The 13,881-nt window shown below is 47.9% G+C and overlaps 1 protein-coding gene across 1 annotated transcript; it reads left to right on the forward strand.

Moving 5' to 3' along the window:
• Window positions 1-9,114: 9,114 nt before the first annotated feature.
• LOC125534106 (desmethyl-deoxy-podophyllotoxin synthase) lies at window positions 9,115-11,443 on the forward strand. Its single transcript, XM_048697403.2, has 2 exons — window positions 9,115-10,036; window positions 10,738-11,443. Exons 1-2 carry the CDS (start codon window positions 9,137-9,139, stop codon window positions 11,356-11,358), a joined length of 1,521 nt encoding a protein of 506 aa, XP_048553360.2. The 5' UTR covers window positions 9,115-9,136; the 3' UTR covers window positions 11,359-11,443.
• Window positions 11,444-13,881: the final 2,438 nt, after the last annotated feature.

Consider the following 13,881-nt stretch of genomic DNA (forward strand, 5'->3'; position numbering starts at 1 on the left):
ATAAAACCTTTGGGAACGTGATTTTTGGAACAAACGTGATCCAGAGGACTTGGAGTGGACGTCAAGAAAAAACGAGGATTCCACGAGGCAGGGGGCGCGCCTACCCCCCCTGGGCGCGCCCTCCCCCCTCCTGGGCCCCTCGTGGCTCAACCGACCTACTTCTTCCTCCTATATATACTCATATACCCTGAAAACATCCAGGAGCACCACAAAACCCTATTTCCACCGCCGCAACCTTCTGTACCGAAGAGATCCCATCTTGGGGCCTTTTTCGAAGCTCCGCCAGAGGGGACATCGATCACGGAGGGCCTCTACATCAACTCCATGGCCCCTCCGATGATGTGTGAGTAGTTTACTTCAGACCTTCGGGTCCATAGTTATTAGCTAGGTGGCTTCTTCTCTCTCTTTGGATCTCAATACAAAGTTCTCCTCGATCTTCTTGGATATCTATTTGATATAACTCTTTTTGCGGTGTGTTTGTCGAGATCCGATGAATTGTGGGTTTATGATCAAGTCTATCTATGAACAATATTTGATTCTTCTCTGAAATCTTTTATGTCTGATTGGTTTATCTTTGCAAGTCTCTTTGAATATCAGTTTGGTTTGGCCTACTAGATTGATCTTTCTTGCAATGGGAGAAATGCTTAGCTTTGGGTTCAATCTTGCGGTGCTCGATCCCAGTGACAGAAAGGAAAATGACATGTATCGTATTGTTGCCATCGAGGATAAAAATATGGGGTTTATATCATATTGCTTGAGTTTATCCCTCTACATCATGTCATCTTACCTAATGTGTTACTCTGTTCTTATGAACTTAATACTCTAGATGCATGTTGGATAGCGGTCGATGTGTGGAGTAATAGTAGTAGATGCAGGCAGGAGTCGGTCTACTTGTCACGGACGTGATGCCTAAATACATGATCATGCCTAGATATTCTCATAATTATTTGCTTTTCTATCAATTGCTCGACAATAATTTGTTCACCCACCGTAATACTTATGCTATCTTGAGAGAAGCCACTAGTGAAACCTATGTCCCCCGGGTCTATTCTCCATCATATTAATCTTCCGTCAACAAGCTATTTGTATTACCTTTTATTTTGCAATCTTTAATTTAAATCTTTATCATAAAAATACCAAAAATATTATTTTATCATCTCTATCAGATCTCACTCTCGTAAGTGACCGTGAAGGGATTGACGACCTCTTTATTGCGTTGGTTGCGAGGTTCTTATTTGTTTGTGTAGGTACAAGTGACTTGCGTGTGGCCTCCTACTGGATTGATACCTTGTTTCTCAAAAACTGAGGGAAATACTTATGCTACTTTGCTACATCACGCTTTCCTCTTCAAGGGAAAACCAACGCAGTGCTCAAGAGGTAGCAAAGATATTTACGAGATCGCGCTGCACGGTGATACGTCTCCAACGTATCTATAATTTTTGATTGCTCCATGCTATATTATCTACTGTTTTGGACATTATTGGGCTTTATTATCCACTTTTATATTATTTGGGGGACTAACCTATTAACCGGAGGCCCAGCCCAGAATTGCTGTTTTTTGCCTGTTTTAGGGTTTCGAAGAAAAGGAATATCAAACGGAGTCCAAACGGAATGAAACCTTCGGGAACGTGATTTTCTCAACGAACAAGACCAGGGAGACTTGGACCCTACGTCAAGAAAGAAAAGAGGAGGCCACGAGGTAGGGGCGCACCTACCCCCCCCCCCCAGGCGCGCCCTCCACCCTCGTGGGCCCCCTGTTGCTCCACCGACGTACTCCTTCCTCCTATATATACCTACGTACCCCCAAACGATCAGATATAGAGCCAAAAACCTAATTCCACCGCTGCAACTTTCTGTGTCCACGAGATCCCATCTTGGGGCCTGTTCTGGAGCTCCGTCGGAGGGGGCATCGATCACAGAGGGCTTCTACATCAACACCATAGCCCCTCCGATGAAGTGTGAGTAGTTTACCTCAAACCTACAGGTCCATAGTTAGTAGCTAGATGACTTCTTCTCTCTTTTTGGATCTCAATACAATGTTCTCCCCCTCTCTTGTGGAGAACTATTCGATGTAATCTTCTTTTTGCGGTGTGTTTGTTGAGACCGATGAATTGTGGGTTTATGATCAAGTCTATCTATGAATAATATTTGAATCTTCTCTGAATTCTTTTATGTATGATTGTTTATCTTTGCAAGTCTCTTCGAATTATCAGTTTGGTTTGGCCTACTAGATTGATCTTTCTTGCAATGGGAGAAGTGCTTAACTTTGGGTTCAATCTTGCGGTGTCCTTTCCCAGTGACAGTAGGGGCAGCAAGGCACGTATTGTATTGTTGCCATCGAGGATAACAAGATTGGGTTTTCTTCATATTGCATGAGTCTATCCCTCTACATGATGTCATCTTGCTTAAGGTGTTACTCTGTTTTTAACTTAATACTCTAGATGCATGCTGGATAGCGGTCGATGAGTGGAGTAATAGTAGTAGATGCAGGGAGGAGTCGGTCTACTTGTCTCGGACGTGATGCCTATATACATGATCATGCCTAGATATTCTCATAACTATGCTCGATTTTGTTAATTGCTCAATAGTAATTTGTTCACCCATCGTAGAATACTTATGCTCTCGAGAGAAGCCACTAGTGAAACCTATGGCCCCCGGGTCTATCTTCATCATATTAATCTCCTACTACTTAGTTATTTCCTTTGCTATTTACTTTGCCTTTATTTTACTTTGCATCTTTATCATAAAAATACCAAAAATATTATCTTATCATATCTATCAGATCTCACTCTCGTAAGTGGTCTTATAGGGATTGACAACCCCTATTTGCGTTGGTTGCGAGGATTTATTTGTTTTGTGTGGGTACGAGGGACTCGCGCATAGCCTCCTACTGGATTGATACCTTGGTTCTCAAAAACTGAGGGAAATACTTACGCTACTTTGCTGCATCATCCCTTCCTCTTCGGGGAAAACCAACGCAGTGCTCAAGAGGTAGCACACGGATGGGGCAGATCGTGGACGGACAGGTGATCAATCCAATCGTGCGTGAGATCAGAGAGACCGCTTGGTGATGAAGGGGCCGAGACATGGAGGCGCCGCCCGAACAAACGCATGCATGGCCGGTGTGTGCGCGCGGCCCACGCTTGAGTGGGGCGCATTGTTGCGCATCATACATGCAACTGGCCAGCGCATCATGTGTGTGGCGGCACTAGGGCCCAGCGGCCTAATGCAGCCATGTGGGATGAAGGTCGATGGAGGATCCCGATCCAATCATGGCGATGATGGACGGTGCAGAGCGACAGGCGGATGAACGCGTGGACGCCGCCGCGTGTCGCGTGAGGCCGCCGTGTCGATGAAGAGGCCGGTGGAGTCGACCCTGAAGTCGGAATAGAGGTGTGCGAGGGTTGACGGGCGGTTGTGGACGACGGAACCGATCTTAGATCAGAAAACAAAAAAAAAGCACCGATCAAAACGACCGACGTGATAAAGAAAAAATACCAGATCAAGGATCAGGAAAAGTCTCTCTAGGGCAGTAGATCAACACGACCGGCGGACGAACACTAGGTACAAGCGATGCGGCCTGGTGGCGATCATGGATATCGACCGCCCTTGGGGCGGCGTGGTGTGGAAGCAGCGGCGGCGGCTAGGGTTTTGGATCAGGGTTAGGCTGATACCATGTAAGAGGAATAGAGAAGGATTGGTGAAATCAGTGATTTATTGCTTGAGCCTCCTGGACGTATATATAGGAGTATATGATTAACTTGAAGTACATGACAAGATAGAAATAAATCCTATGCTGCCCTATGTGTTCTAACTAATCACAATACTCAACAGTATATGTATCAATAGAAGTTGCGAATCATTATATGGTTGGATGAAAGATATATGTATACGCATATACATGAGCGCTTGCATCTGTACCGTGTTAAAAGACTGTATCAATAGAAGTTCAGAATTCCCAGCATGACGTCCTCTTACCCTTGGCCTTTGGGGTACTGGGTATTCCAAGCAAAATGTGCTACATCGGCGAAAAAAGGATCACACCTAGTTTACGACATCTTTAACACGGACCTTAAACCGTCTGTAACCGCGTGGACGACATGGTCGAGACGTGTTGTTCCATTCAATGCAGTCCTGTATCGATGCGCTCGGCGGTTCGGGCGCACTTTGCCCCGCAAAATAGGGGGAATGGAGTTGCGGGACTCCGGACAGCAACCATATAAGACTTTGATACGTGAGGCCCACTAAATCCCCTCTCCCGGTCCCATTTTCTTCCAATCTGCCCCTTCTCCCCTTTGCTTTGCATCTGCACCCTCCACCTCCCTATGGTCGGTGTACCTCTCCAGTCGCCATAGAAGCATTGGTGTACGTCCGCAACCAGCACCGATGCGCCCGCTCTCTTTTTATGATGGTGTTGTCCATCCTGAAGCCATTTATACACAGGTACACTCTTGCCCCTGTCGACGACCTCCATGGCGGACACCACGCCCGGCAAGTGTTTCGTTAAATGTCAGCTTAATTTCGGACGCCATGTCGTTTTTTCAGAGTATGAAGGATGGCAGGGCACTCGACCATGGAGGATGAGCTGTTGTGCGATGCGTGGTTAGCCGTATCCGTGTATTTCGTAGGCAGGAGTAGAGAGGGGACCTTCTGGTAGCAAGTGCATGAATTGTTTTATGCATGAAAGTATATTGCACCCTATGACATGCACATCGTTCAAGAACGCAATGTGAGATCGTTATCATATCACTGGTACATCACCCAAACCATCGTCACCAAGTTTTGCCACATGGTTGGTCAGCTAGAGGCAAGGTGGTCATTGCACGCGGCAGAGGAGGAGATCGTAAGTTTTTCTTCTTCTTACTCAACTTGTTTAAATCATTCATCCACTTAATGTTGGTCTGCACATTACATAGTCCGCATGCACTGTCGTGATGTACCACAGGACAAGGGGATGACCATTGACGTACACACATTGTTGGATGAAACTGAAGGGGCAGTATGTGTGGGACGATAAGATCCGTTATGTAAAACTTGTTGGACATCCGGTTAATCTCGTCGAATTTGGGACACTGTTGTACTAGACTTATTTATGTGCTATGTATGGATGATTTATACTATTTTCTATCCGAACTTTGATGAATATCGGCTGATTTGCATGAATTTCGTCTGGATAGTTTGAACCGTGTTTGAAATGTATGTGTGCAACGTTGGATGGCGGCCTCCGGCATCATGCGGAAGAAAATTTGTGGGTCCGCGTTGAAGATGCCCTTAGAAACTAAATCCGCCCTACTAATATTCCAATTCCATCTTGTTAGAGATACGACGGGCAAAACAAAATGACAAAGAACGAAATCAAACATATAGGAGACATAAGATTTAACATCGAAAACCCCTCCAACATGAAAGGGGGAAAAACCACGGACGCCAACCAGCGAAACTTCACTGTATCGGAAGATATTACAAACGACAGAGGTTTACAATTGACCAACTTATCTCATGCGCCGGCTTACAAGAGGTATATATAAGAGTTAAATACACTAAAGGTCTTAAAAGTTTCTGGGCAGTGTTAAATTAGTCCTAGTTCTTTTAAAATGCACGTTCAGGTCCTAATATTATAGCAAGTGGTTCACCCCAGGTCTTCTTATGCATGAGCGGGCACTGACCTGCTCACGTGACGCATTGATCCATGTCACATCCACTTATAGGCCCATGTGGTTGCTCTTTTTATAGAAAGCCCCTTGTAAACCCCCTCCCCCCTCTTGACATTCCTCAATCCCTACCAAAATCCTCTCTCTCTTTCTCCCTCCCTCTCTCTTTCTCTCTCTCTCTCTCTCTCTCTCTCTCTTGCACGCGCCCGAGCGCACCCATACCGTCCCCATGGCTCAGACAACAAGCTCCTTGGCGGGGAAGCAGGTGATGAAGAGGAGTGTTGCAGCATCGTCGTCGACTCCGCCTCCTCCACAAGCTCCTTCCCCAACCTCAAATCAGAGCAAGCGGATTGAGAAACTTAATGAGACAGTGCAAATCGAACTAAATCAATGCCTACAACTAGTGAGTGTGGCAAAGTTGAGGAAATCACATAGCTACGGGACGATAGTGGCAAAATTAGGTTTTTTTTTTTTGCAATGTTCCTCATCTGCTAGTGGCCATAAGTCGACGTGGCGTGGGTCAATGCGCCACATGAGAAGATCAGTAAGCGATTGTGTAGGAAAAAAAAACCTTGGGTGAACCACTTACTATAGAATTAGGGCCTAAACATGTGTTTTTGAAAGTAGGACTAAATGACACTGCCCAGAAACTTTTTAGGATCTCCAATGTATTTAACTCTACTTATAATAACGGTGACTTAACCCCAGACATCCCTGACGGGGGCGGTCCATGTGAGCTAACTTCATACTGTAGGGATGTAAATGGTAATAAATGGTGTCCGCAAGTCCCGTTTAGTTAGCTATACCTAGCTCCATAGTTCATTTTCCTGAAAAAAAACAAAAATTTAGACTGTTCGATTATATAGTGGGTTTAAACGGAACCCTGTTGACATCCCTTTCAAACTTTGTATCGCGCCATTTATCATAAGTTAGCCGTTATACTTATATACGAATTTAGATCATAACATAACATGTACATCTTACCAAGCAGGTCGGGGTATGCTCGGTCCGGGAATTCAGGCCACATGTGTGTGTGCTTGAGTGAAAAGGGGGCTGGTTTTGATGAAATGTCGACATTGCCCTTGCATTAGCATGAAGATGTTTAATATACTCTACTAATTAAATGGAGTATTCATTTGTACTACCATGTACTATTACTAGGGATACAACTCTCTACTACCTTCTTCTGCAACAAAGACTGATTCTCCCTAGTCCCTAAACATAACCTTGCAAGGCAATGTTGTTTCTATACTAAAGATGAAAGAAATTTTTTTTTGCAGGGCTAAAGATGAAACAATTAGACACCTTTTCTTTCCATGGAACTTCGCTTGCGCTACATGGTCAATCATTCAGGTGGTTTCCAACCTGTATCGAGCACATAGCATACCAACTATATTGAAACTTTGGCTACATGGTCTAGTTCGTAAGGGCATCTCCAGCCGCGCCTCCAAGAAGGCCCCTCAGGCGTCTTTTCGTCCGTCGGCGTCAGAAAATCGGCCCAGTCGCGCCTTCAAGAGCCCAGTTTTCGCCGGCTCGGGCCGAAATTGGCGCGGGCGGACCCAACCCGAACCCGGCGTGCTGGGGTCGCTCGGGGCCCCCGGGCGAATCGTTTTTGGCGCAAAGAGCCGCGGGCCCGCCGCGTCAGCGACTCTACCCTCTTCTCGCCCCATCGTCGTCCTCATCGCCTCGTTTCCCGCGGCGAATCGATGCCAAAATTGCCGCGCGCTGCCGCGCCGGTCAGCCTCCATTGATGCCTCACGGGCGGCGCAGTGAAGGCTGGACGGCTCGGCCGCCACGCAATGACGCCACGCGTAACGCGCCGGCCAAGCCTACCACGCGGTGTCTCCGCCTATAAAAGCCGACTGCAAGCGCGCCGGAGAGACTCACCCCGATCATCCACCGACGACGCGCTCATTTCTCCCCCTTTTCTCCTCTCGCCGTCACCAGTTGAGAAAGCATGGCCGAGCGTTTCCCAGGCGACGGTGCGGCGGCGAACGGATTCGGGCGCCGTCATCTGCACGAGGACGAGGCTCGCCTCCTTTTCGAGGCCGAGTACCCAGTCCCGCCGGACATGCGGGTGCCCGGGGCTTGGAGGATCAGCGCCGGCGGCGTGCCGGTGCCACCACCACCCACCGGGGCGACGCGGCGTGCGGAGATCGCATGCATCCGCGCGTCCCTGCCGCGGGCGGCGAGGGAGGGGCCACGGTACGTCCCCGACAGCCCGCTCTAGGAGCCCTACTTCCGCCGCCGTCACGCCGAGCAGCTCGAGGCCACCAACGGCATCGTGCCCTCCGGCAGGCTCAACTCCGATGGTCGGCGCCGGTGGTGGGACGTGCCCGGCCGCACGTTGGAGGCCGTCCTCGATTACATCGAGGGCGGCAACACGCCGCGCCTCGAGTACCCCACTCCCCCGTCCTTCTCACGCCGCCGGGGAAGCTCCTGGACGCCGAGGCGCATGCAGACCGGGGCGTCCTCCTCCTCGTCCGGCGGCTTTCCCTGCCTCCACCTCCGCCCCGTCAAGCCGGAGCCCCAGGACACGCCTGTCAGCGCGCGTACCCGCAGCTCCGGCGGCTCTCCCTGCCTCCACCTCTGTCCCGTCAAGCCGGAGCCCCAGGACACGCCTGTCCGCGCGCGTACCCGCAGCTCCGGCGCCCTCGTCGAGCCCAAGGTGGAGTCCAGCCTCCCCCCGGAGTACGAGGAGATAGCCCGGTGCGGCTTCTCTGACGAGGACGCCATGCGGTGGTCGCGCGACGACTACGTGTGCGAGGAGATGGTACGGCGGCGCCCGGCCCTGGAGGAGATCGCCGCCCGCAAACGTGGGCGCGAGGACGAGGACGGTGTCGTCGTCCTCGATAGCTCCGACGACGACGCCCCCGGACCGTCCAACCCGCCGCGCCAACCGGGGGAGGGATGCAGCAGGGACGGCGGAGGCGTAGGCGGGGGCGACGACGACGACGGCGGCGGCGGTGACTACACGCGGTTCTACAGCCTCCTCGGCATGTAGAACCGCGTGGGCGGGCGGCGAGGCGGGCGGCGAGGGAGACGGCGGGGGTAGCCCGCGGTAGTTTTTTTTTTTGTAAAATATGTTTAAATTTGAACGAGCTCGCCCGTGTTTGCGTTGTGTTTGCGCCGAATTTAAACATTTTAAAAATCCGTGGGGGGCCGCGACTGGGGGGCATCACGCCCCCATTGCGCGGTTTAGCGCCGGTGCGCCCCCAGGGGACGATTTTTCGCCCCTTCTGGAGGGCCAACGGCTGGAGATGCCCTAAGATTAGAGATCTTGGCGAGGGTGATGGCCTTGGTTTGGCCGCTTCGGCTATGTAGCTAGAAATGATATATATGGTTTTTAACAAAAGTAGCATCAAGCAACCACCACAAACGTTGCCTATATAATGTGATTACTTGAGCTCTCCATCCAGAAACCCAATCTTGTACAATTCGGCATTGATCAGACATCGTCCACACTAGTTGTCTAGTAGCCAGTCATGGACGGTGATGCATGCTACTATCTCCTAGCTCTTCTTCCACTTGTGTACACCATCATTCGCTTCTCCAGAGCGTTCTTTGGCTCCGGCAACCGCGGTCTACGGCTCCCTCCGGGCCCATGGCAGCTTCCTGTCATCGGCAGCCTCCACCACCTTTTCGGCGCCCTCCCACACCGTGCCTTACGGGACCTCTCCCGACGCCATGGGCCTCTGATGCTCCTCAAGTTCGGCAAGGTCCCAGTGATCATCGCCTCCAGCGCCGAGGCTGCCAAGGAGATCATGAAGACGCACGACCACGTCTTCTGCACCAGGCCGCTGAGCGCATCTGCCAAGGTGTTGAACGAGCATGGCCCCGGGATCTCCTTTGCCCCGTACGGCGAGCACTTGCGGCAGCTCCGCAAGATTTGCATCGTCGCGCTGCTGAACGCCAAGCGCATCAACTCTTTCCGTCCCACCCGTGAGCAGGAGGTGAGCGTGCTCATCCGCTCCATCTCATCCGCATCAAAGTCGGAGCCACTTGTGAACCTGAGTAAGATGCTCACCATCCACGGGACGGACACAACGGTGCACTCAATCATGGGTACCCGGTTCAAGGACAGCGACGTTGGCACCTTGCTCGGTCATGTGAAAGAGGCGGTGCGGCTGATAGGTAGCCTCACCATATCTGACTTGTTCCCGTCGTCGTGGCTAGCGCGCACTCTGAGCAGCACGCTGCACAGGGCTGCGGTCTGCCGGGACTCGTCGCTATTGTTCCTGGAACGCGTCATCTGTGAGCATCTTGAGAGAAGGTCCTCCAAGGATGTGCACCAGGAAATCCTGATCGATGTCCTCTTGAGGATCAAACGAGAAGGCAACCTTCAGTTCCCCCTCACCATGGACAATATCAAAGCAGTGATTTTCGTAAGTTATTTTGTTCCTAGCTACTAATTTTCTGCACTCCTAACTACTGCCTCTGTCCTGGTTTATTGATTCCCATTGTAATATGTGTCAAATTTTAACCATAAATTTAACTAACAGAATATTCATGCATGTCACCAAAAATAATATCATTAAAAACTATGTTTAAATATAAATTCAACGATATAATTTTTCATAACATGCACTAACATTTTGTGAGTTGAATCTTTGGTCAAAATTGAGCACAAATTATAAAGGGGACTAATAAAACAGGACAGAGGTAGTAGAAGTATATATATACTCTCATGCTATACCACCTAAACAAACTTATTATAATGCTCAAAAAAAAACTTATTATACATCTTTATCATTCTTATTATACTTTATTAATTATTCTAAGATATATAAGTACAAGTTTTACGAAAAAATATCATCGAAGCCTTTACTTTATTCACTGTGCCATTTTTACATAGAAAAATAGTTTATGTGCAAATAGTATGAAATATATAATCTCAAACTGATTCGTTTCATTAGACTCACTTTGTGGCATCTGAAGTATATTAAAAATGAATTCATGTGTGTGTGTGTGTGTGTGTGTGTGTGTGTGTGTGTGTGTGTGTGTGTGTGTGTGTGTGTGTGTGTGTGTGTTTACGCACTAGTTTTTCTTTCAATCCACGGTTTCACCAACTAGAAAAAGAACATAGGATGTTTTTGCAGGAGGGGTTGAGGCACCAGTAACAACGCTACTGTGGGCCATGGCAGAGTTGATGCAAAACCCTAGCGTGATGTCTAGAGCACAAGCTGAGGTCAGGGGTGCCTTCATGGGACAAATGGAGGTAACCGAGGAGGGTCTAGGCCAGCTAAGCTACTTGCATTGTGTCATCAAGGAGACCATGCGATTGCACACACCTGGTCCATTATTATTGCCAAGGGAATGCCAAGAACAATGCAATATACTTGGCTATGATGTTCCCAAAGGTGCTACTGTTCTTGTGAATGCTTGGGCTATCTCAAGGGACCCGGAATACTGGGACGAACCAGAAGCATTCGTGCCAGATAGATTTATGGGTAGTAAGATAGATTACAAAGGCAACGACTTTGAGTTCACACCTTTCGGTGCCGGACGTCGGATTTGCCCCGGGATGCATTTTGGGATCGCGAATATTGAGCTAGCACTCGCAAGTCTCCTATTTTGTTTTGACTGGGCTCTCCCAGATGGCATTCTTCCCGGTGATCTTGACATGACAGAAACCATGGGAATCACTGCTAGGAAGAAGGAGGATCTGTGGTTGCGTGCAACTCTCCACGTACAGCTGCCCCGCTGAACCGTCGTTTCCCTATCCGGGTCTTTGCATGGTCTTGTTTGTTGTCAAAGCCATATGTGTGGGGTGTGAGCCTTCGAATTCGGTATCTGCAGCAACTTTATTTATGTGTCCTTAAATTCTAATTGTACATGTTGTGTTTTAAATTCAAATAAGCTACTTGTGATGTGATCTTCATGTATTACATAGAGATATGAAAAGTCATGTACTTATGTGGAACTTTGTGTGTCTGGACTGTGTGCATCTTCATATGTAGCCGAGTGTTAAACTCTTTTGTGGTTGGATCTTTTTGATACGGAAAGATGATATTATTAATGACAGTTCATAGAATTATGCTTGCATGTGAATGGTCAACAATGATTAAAACGTAGACGCACACACGCGCACACTCACACCACCACACACAATGCCTAATGAAGGCCAGGTCGGAGTTGGGAAACTTCAAGATTTACAAAGTCATCGCGGGCACCTCGCTATCGACCGGAACATCGTCTCCCACTAAAAGAATAATCTGCATTGCACAAATTAAGAATGATAAAGACGTACAAGGCAAATATCTGCCACCTTAAGAATGATCAAGAACATCGTCTCCCACCTTATCTGCTTCGAGTTCTTGCCTAGAATATGGCAAATATTATCATAGTTTTCTTTACCCTCTGTTCCTAAATATAGGGTGTATAGTTTTTGGCGCAAAAATTAAAGAACGCACGTGGAGAAAATTTCACAAGTTTGGGCGGGATTACAGCTTACTAATTGACATGATAAAATAGAGGAGCTTGCTTGATATAAGAAAATGTAATCAAATCCCTAAAAAATCCAAACGAGTGGTGCAACGTAATACACCTTATATTTCGGATTTTTTTTCTCAAAAATCTATACACATTATATCAAGGAACGGAGGGAGTATTTACCAGTAAGCCCGACAATAGTAAGTGGAACTATGGTTGTAACAGGAAAACTAAAACCAAGCTGGGGAAGTCTCTAAAAAACTATGTTGGGACCAAGTTTTTTAAGCCTTGTTAGACTCTCCAACTAAGTTTTTATGCCTTGTCAGGTCCTTTGGACTCGGTGGGACAATTTACTAGGGGCCCACGCGAGAGGTTTCACGAGTTGCTAAGAGATCTTACTTGAGATCCAAATTTTCCGTTGATTTCAATCTCATGAAATGTGTTATTTGTTTCAGTGACAACCATGGCATACACCTAATTCTTCAAGAAAGTGCATGTGTTTTTACACATTGTTGCTTTTCAATTCGTAGGATTCAACATGCCATGACATACAATTCCTAAAAAAATCTCACGTTCCCACATTTTAGAAATCCTGTAAACTAAAGAGGATCTAACTAATTTTGCTTGACACGGGTTTCCGATACTTGAATCGATGCAATTCCAGTTTTGGATATCTCCCCCTTGATCCAGTCAAAAGGCACCCGTCAACTACAAGGCACTTGAGATTGACTTCATGTTGTGTTAGTATCTCGAAGGTGTCTATAGGGTAAGGTGTGCAGGTGTCCATTTATAGAGGTGGATAAATGTGCATGTATGTTAGTATCTACGATTGTGTTGTGTTAAAAAGGCATGATGGTGTGGCATAGGTAGAGGGTTCTCATCTTGATTCACTTCGTGTGCGCATTGCAACTCTTGGATTAAGGTCGATTTACTGCACTCGCTAAGCGCCAAGCAACACCTTGCTTCGATTTCCCATGTGCTCCCTCTGTAAAGTAATATAAGACCTTTTAGATCATTTTTTAAAAAATCCCGAGCTCTTCTACATGAAAATATGGGCCTCTGAGTAGGGAAATCCAAAAATTATGTTCTTCTTAATGTCTCCTCCCCATCCGCATACGAGGGACCTTTAGGTTGAATTTTTGTCAGATAAAACCACATACGCTTTCATATTGACAGAAAAGACCACCTGCAATCGGAATTGACAGAAAAGATTATAACAGGCGGAGGTGGCAGCACCTGCCGCCACGGGCAACGGCGACAGCTCGCCTGCCACAGGATTTTGAGCGAACGCGCGAGCTGGAACGAAACGGCGACGCGGTGGCGGGCCATGTCGTCACTCCCTCAGGCTGTCGCCTGTGATGTGGAAGCTGCCGCTACTGACATGTCGCCATTCCGTTCCAGCTCTCACACTCGCTTGAAATTCAGTGGCAGGCAAGTTGCCGCCGTTGCCCGTGGCGGCAGGTGCCACATGGCGGTGGGCGGATCTGCCACCACAGCGTACGTGGTCTTCTCTATCAATATAGATTGCAGGTGGTCTTTTCTGTCAATACAAAAGCATAGGTGGTCTTATCTGACAATTGGCTCATCAATGCGACAGCCTAAGCTGCTCAGGAAGTGACATTCTCCAAGTAGCAAGAAATAATTTCGAGATCAGTATTCCAGTGTGTACTCCCTCTGGGAGAGTGATTTTTCTGTCGTCTAATTCAAGAATATGAGCCTATCCGAACAACTACACAAGCCATTGAGGATATTCCCGTTCTGTGACTAGGAAAAATCTCAAACTCGATATTCCGAGGCA

The sequence above is a fragment of the Triticum urartu genome, chromosome 2A, assembly GCF_056163025.1.
Source record: "Triticum urartu cultivar PI428250 chromosome 2A, HENAU_Tu73, whole genome shotgun sequence".
Classification (NCBI taxonomy): Eukaryota; Viridiplantae; Streptophyta; class Magnoliopsida; order Poales; family Poaceae; genus Triticum; species Triticum urartu.